A 6,906-nucleotide genomic window follows, 5' to 3' on the forward strand; every position below is an offset into this window, starting at 1 on the left:
ATTCATTTCCCATGAAAAAGTAGTTGCTTATATTAGATTAAAACTTTTTTCAGAACCTTCCAATAGATTTTATAGCATTAATCTTTTTGAAAGCATACGGTCTATCAGTGGGGAAACTGAATGAAAGAGAAGCTATTTTTGTACAGAGGTAGTTGCTGTATGTTTTCAGTTGCAGTAACCGTTTCTGCACTCACCCATTCCTTTAGCTTGGCTTCTTCATTTTGAAAGGAACGAGAGTTTAGCCTGAAAAAAAAAAAAAAGCCCTTGAGTTACTTGGACGCCTGCTTTATTTTACAGCAATTTTATTTGGCATTACTTTCAAAAAGATTTTTCAAGAATTTTTCATGAATATGCTTTTCTCCCAGTTTACCCAGTATTTTTTTTCCAATCCCAGTAGATTTTTTTCTTATTTTCTTATGAAATGAGTTGCTATTTTAATATGTTAACCAAGTGCATGAAAATATGCATCAGTATCAGTAAATTATTCTTTAGCAAAAGTTTTTTTTTTACTGTAATCGGGAATTTCAATGCATGAAATTTAAAAGTTTGCAAAGATGTTGTCAATTGTACATTCTCAGTACCCTCACTCATACACTTGGATATGTCAGATAAGTAACCGTATGCTTGGGCGATTTAGGAAGGGGGAGTAGTGTCTTTAAGGTTTAAGGCATGTTATTTATGGACCGCCAGAGGATAAAACGGACTGGGACAAGATGATTGCCGACCTCAACCAGATTAGCGAAAGCTGTGGTTTGCGGGAACGACCTCAATCTCCCACGCTCATCCTACCCAATGGACATGCAGGTGTGATATTAGATGACTTACTCAGGTCAAAATCTATTCTCCTACTTCAGTGAAATTAGCAACTATCGTTCTACATAGAACGCTCAAATGAATTCATTACTTAAATAAAATAATTGAAATCATTTGTACTGAATCATACAAATGCTCAACATATTCTTGACTAAGTTTAAACAACTATCCTTCTAGATAGAACGCTCAAATGAATTATTTACTTAAAGAGAATTATTCAAATCATTTGTACTGAATCATACAATTGCTCAACATATTCTTGACTAACTTAAAAGTATTTTTTAAAACTATTTTTTATATTGTTGGTAAACATTGCAAATAGGCTATATTACCATGTGCTTCAAGATTCAATCAAAACATTGTCTAATCTCCCAAGGTATATGGCATTTTCCCTAGTAAGAAAATTGTGTAAAATTAACCAGTCTATGAATTAAATCCACTCGTTTTTTTATTGTCATAGAACCATATATTACTTATAGTATTTACTTTATGTGAGTATATTCTATAAGCAATATAACAGTTTTTTTTTTAGACTTATTACAGGCCATCAATCAATAACTCTGGGGTTTATGACAAGTTCAAAATATAATATCTATAGTATAATCATTATATATCTCTTGTATGTGTCAATTGATAAAGTTTTTCGACAATTCCCGTTTTTAGTTCAATATGAATTGTTGCATGTGGTGTTCTTGCTATAAGGTGTAAAGGATGACACTAAATAATACTGTTTTGATAAAATCCGTCGGAGTCTCCAGTATTTTATCCACCCCATAGAATAAGATATTCAGCATCAGTGAAAGGAAGTTTGGTCATTCAGAGAAGTAGTCGGGTTGATTTCTGTTTTTGACAGGCAATGGAATACAGAGGAAAAAAGAAGCTATAACAAGTAATGGCGATGTTCCTAATGGCGAAGGGAATTCTGCTGCTGAGACAACGCACTGCCAGACTCTATCAAACAGAAGACGACCAATGGTTACTGTCACAAGTGCAGTCGTGGAAGGAGAGCCAAAAGAAGAAGGTATTTACTCCATCAGCAATGCTGCTCTTACTTACACGGCCACTTATGGGAGAACAGCTTCACCTCCACGTAAGTCAGGGGCCATTACAATGGTATTTCTTAAGATAGTCAAAATTCAATGGAAAGTATATTAACATTATGATAAAAAGCAACTGTCTTTAGATAGTCAATGGGTTTGAATGCATATCCTTGGTCGAGTAAAATTCATGGTAAAATAATAAATATATTAGTGTGCTACTGTTGTTAACACACAGTGAGTATGTTTGTTGGGATGTTACATCTTCAAGTAAAGTCAATCAAAGTAACTAAAATGGTTTATTCTTTAAAAACAACAGTGTTAACATCTCCATCACAGGAGTATAGCTGGTTTGGTTGGATGACCATTCCATATGAAGTATTGATAAGAACTGGCTAAAATATCTATATCACAGATATCGTATAGACAGTTATCTCAGCATTTAAACACAGAATGTAAACTCTACATTAGTATAGGAAGACACCTGCATCCGGTGGCGACACAACTCTTTCACACGGTTTGTATTTGTGTTTATGCTTCATAAAAATGTTACATTGCTGAGATATGCAAATCGCATCCTGTTATGATCTTGTCTGACTACAGCAATTCTCACGCTAGCTTCTACTTCCACAATGACGTATTACGTCATGTGTTTTAAACATGTAATATATGACTATTACAAATAAACACTGTTCATCTTTCCAGGTTAGTTCTATCACTTTTTGACCGTCTGGTAAAACTCTTAATGTCCTTTTAAATATTTTGTCTTTCTCATGGCCTTTTCATTGCGGTAACTCGAGGCAATTCAGCCTCCAACTACTTGTCTTTATATATATATATATATATATATATATATATATATATATATATATATATATATATATATATATATATATATATGACAATCGTTTGCCTTTATTTCGAGAAGAACACACATTGCTTAGTCTAGTTTGACATATATAATTCATCTTCTAAAAATTCACGTTAATATCAAACTTCGTTTGTACGGTTACTAAACTTGTGATATCTGTGTGTTCTTCATTATATATCCAATGAAGAATTTCAAAGCCTTACTTAAATTAGGATTTTCTTTGTAGTCGACTCATGTCTTGATTTTACCTATTTCTCCTGTGATAACTCCAGAAGATTTGATATACTTTCCATGCTTCGAAATACCTCTGTTTTGGAATCATGATGAGCGAGATTTGCTCTTTTAGCTCCATCCCTTGATGTTTCTTATTTATATGAAAAAATCTGTTATATCGTAAAACTATCAGTGCTTATCTTTTAATTTGAATCTCTACACTGCCAAAAAAATATTGATTTTAATATAGATGACGTTTCCTCACGGAATTTTAATTGCAGTTATAGATCCTTTTTAATAAGTTAGTCTTATTCTTCTTACTTTTACACTCTTATTTTATATTCTCGTCCATATTTGGAGATATTGTACTACAAAATTTGCCAGTCTTTTATAATATATAGCAAGGAAAGCAATGTGTTTTACAAATTATTTTGGTGAAAGATAAGTACTTATAATCAAGTCTGAGTTAGAAATTGATATAGGCCTACAGTAAACTATCTTACAGTATTGAGCAATGTTTAATGGTGATACTTTTCAAAATAAAGTCTACAGTAGTACGCTGATATCTTTATTTTTCATTTGTTTCTAGTTGTTTTATGGAAACTTACTCTACATGTTCATTTTCAGCTGGTGGAGGGCAAGTCTACCAAGTCACTTTGCTAAAAGATCGCGTATATGAGGACTTTGGATTCAGTGTCTCGGACGGACTGTATGAAAAAGGCGTTTATGTGAACAGAATCCGTAAAGGTGGCCCGGCTGATAAGTCTGAAATACTGAAACCTTTTGACAGGATTCTACAGGTAAATATTCTTTGTTTACCTCATTTTAAAACATATTTTAAAACTGCTTCCTCCTTACAGATGTGCTGTATTACAGTTAAAAGAATATTGTTTATAATGTCATGTTAATGTTATAAATTAGTCAATCAAAATGGAATGCAACTTTAACGAATACAAATCCAGCTTGTTGGTTTTTTTTTTTTTTTTTTTTTTTTTTTTTTTTTTTTTTTTTTTTTTTCCCTGTAAAATGTTTTGTTTTATTTTATTAAATTCGTACCATTTTCAAATTCAATGTACTCATCAAAGTGTGTCTTACAGACATTAATTTATTTTATATTGTACATTAAATTTGAACATGGCTTTCCTCGTGTAAGAATATAGGCAATTTTGTGTCATCATCATCATCATCATCATCATCTCCTCCTCCTACGCCTATTGACGCAAAGGGTCTTAGTTAGATTTCATATAGATAGTAAATACTTCAATATCAATACAACAGTAACTTATGATGTAATATTTAGAAAATTTCACAAAAGAAAGTATGGTACTCGGGTAATGCCTGTATTTTTTTATGTCATACCTTGTAGACTTTTGAAATGTTCTAGTCACCCAATTCTACTGTAGTTTGATGTCTGAAGTCACCCGGTGTGTCCCCTCAGGTAAACGACACCCGAACCCACGACTTCGACTGCTGTCTCACGGTGCCTCTGATGGCAGCTGCCGGTGACCGGATGGTGCTGGTGGTCTCCCGGAATCCCCACGTGAACCCAACCCTGGATTTCTCCTCCGACATGAATTGCCCACTTTGGAATGACATAGAAGAGGGGGAAGAGGAGGAGATCCTGGGGGAAAAGGAGCTGGAGGAAGATAATGAGCCATACTCGACCGTCACTTCGTCCTTCACCCCTATTCCTACAATCCTCAAAACGCTATGAACTCGCTTCTAAAAAATACCATGGAATTCAAGGGCATAGCTAACGAGAATGTAAATACTACAGACTGTCAGGTTTGGAGTAAAGGGAATAGGTAAAACAAACTTACCGATGTATTATTATCAAAGTTTTTTCAATGCCTTTGATATCGGCAATCTAAGGACGGCTTTAACCTATTAACCGAATACTAATGTTAATATACCGCATTAAAGTACTTTTGACGAAGTATTATTAATCATCTTATTATTTTAACAGAATCCAAAGCAGATTACTATGAAATAATGTAGAATATGAGAAATAATTTTGTACATTTACAACAGCTCATTGAATCTCATCAAGGTTTTTGGACTATTTCCCTTTGAAATTCAACACGACGTGACTGGTTGTATCTTAGTGCCTTTTATAAAACAGTACAGTATATATTATTAAATGTGTAAATATTTTAGTAACAATATAATCATGAACTAGGTATTGGCTTATGGTGTATATATGGAGTTTTATTACTATAACATTTTTCATATAAATAACCTTTAGTTATAGTTCAGGAAAATCAAAATGTGGCATTTATCTTACAAGGAAAACGTGAAGACTTTGGTCGTATCTTTAGTGTATGATTTATCAGGGTGCTTGTTTAGTATCGATGCAGCCGCATTTATTTTTCATCTGAACCGGTAAATTAGGGGTCAAATGAGTCTCTATTGTACAGTGCAATTTTGACTAAAATTTTCTTCATGGCATTCGTCAGCATCGTACATACCATATAATTTTAAGAAATAGATTTTTTATATTACTGAATACTTATACCACACAAATTAGAATTGTACTCGTAAATTCTTTGTTAACATCCCCATTGTATAGTTTAAAGAATTCTGATTCAGATTTTTCTTCCCCCTGGTTATTCCCTGTTGTTGACTAAATCTTCTACACACTACAATAGCATTAGAGCCATTCTTCGTAAATAATAATACATAATTATCAGTGCGTGGATTAATATGCAGTATTTTATAATGCATAATATTGATAGTTATATGTTTTTATCCCTAGTCATGTAAACATTTCTTAATAGTGTACGGTAAGCACGGTTTCACTCTCACGAATAACTATATTTTGTGAATTCCTAGATGGAAGCAGTGTCAATTTTTGTGAGGTCTCTTCTACAGAAAATTGTATTTTTGTAAAAAAAAATAAAGACTTGAAAATAAAGGATTTCAATTTAGGAAGTTAATTCTTACCCTGTGTTTTTTTTTAAGTTTAGATATTGGTATTTTTTTTAAAATAAAAGAATCTTGAAATGTTCTATACTAAATGACTTCACAAATACTGGTGGTTATCTTTCAGAGAGGACTAGTTTCTCAAGACTAATTTGTGGAGCACCGGAATGAAGTGACGTCACTGTGCTGTCATTATTAAAGATTTTTATATCAATAATATAGATGTTTTAAAGATGTAAAAGTATTGAGATCCATTCACCTGAATACTTTATTCAGTTATTTGAGTTATAATAAATTTGGTCTTTCTAGCTGGTGACTCAAAAGACAAAAATTTCTGGCGACACCATCACAGGGCCCAATGTATCAGTCACTGAACATCAAGGATGTATTTTACTTTAACAGGCATGGCTTTTCTGCCGAAGTCTCAAGTTTTACACAGTATTCGATAAGTTTAATTCCAACTGTGGCCAAATTTTGGAATGATCTGTTACAATCTAAAAATCGGTAAAGGTTCTTTGAATCTCTAAACAAAAAGGATTTGACAACGACAATTGAAATATTAAAATAAACTGAAAAAAAAAATGCTTATTCATAAGGTTATTTACAAGGATCATTAAAGGTTGCTTCTTTACTTTAAATCACTAACCATTTTAATTCAAAATACTGATAGATAGGGGGAACATGCTGGAAAGAAGAGAAATAAACTACTTACATGGAAAGTTGCCGAGTTATTTCCAGCTGCTAAGATGATTCTGGTACGATAACTTTTTAGGCTTGAGAACCTTGCGGAAGTTCCGCTGAAGAGATGGGGCTAGCACGATGACTTTAGACTAAAAAGATCACAGAAGGTATGGCTTCAAGATGGAATAGCAAATGTTTTCTCCCAGAATTCAAAAGAGAATGTAAGAAAGGCTGAGGACTTCTTGTTACTTGCAAGAAAGGCTGACCATGTCTCGCCACAAGCAGGAAGAGTTAGTTGTTTCTCTTCGTCACTGGCAGAAGATTTTGGAGGTAGGTGTTTCCCGTATGAAAGGGACTCAAGCCGGGACA

The 6,906-nt window shown here is 33.2% G+C and overlaps 1 protein-coding gene across 10 annotated transcripts in view; it reads left to right on the forward strand.

The window, feature by feature from the left end:
- Grip (Glutamate receptor interacting protein) overlaps positions 1-5,851 on the forward strand; it is a 54,870-nt gene extending 49,019 nt beyond the window's left edge. For 8 of the 10 annotated variants that reach the window (XM_068381694.1, XM_068381698.1, XM_068381693.1 and 5 more), the window contains exons 15-18: positions 691-804; positions 1,667-1,903; positions 3,562-3,734; positions 4,373-5,851. In XM_068381694.1, the coding sequence (XP_068237795.1) occupies positions 691-804; positions 1,667-1,903; positions 3,562-3,734; positions 4,373-4,648 (800 nt within the window). In that variant the 3' untranslated portion in view covers positions 4,649-5,851. The remainder of the gene's footprint in view (positions 1-690; positions 805-1,666; positions 1,904-3,561; positions 3,735-4,372) is intronic. The other 2 variants (XM_068381702.1, XM_068381703.1) reach the window with 2 other exon arrangements.
- Positions 5,852-6,906: the final 1,055 nt, after the last annotated feature.

This window comes from Palaemon carinicauda, chromosome 10 (genome assembly GCF_036898095.1).
Source record: "Palaemon carinicauda isolate YSFRI2023 chromosome 10, ASM3689809v2, whole genome shotgun sequence".
In the NCBI taxonomy this organism is placed as follows: domain Eukaryota; kingdom Metazoa; phylum Arthropoda; class Malacostraca; order Decapoda; family Palaemonidae; genus Palaemon; species Palaemon carinicauda.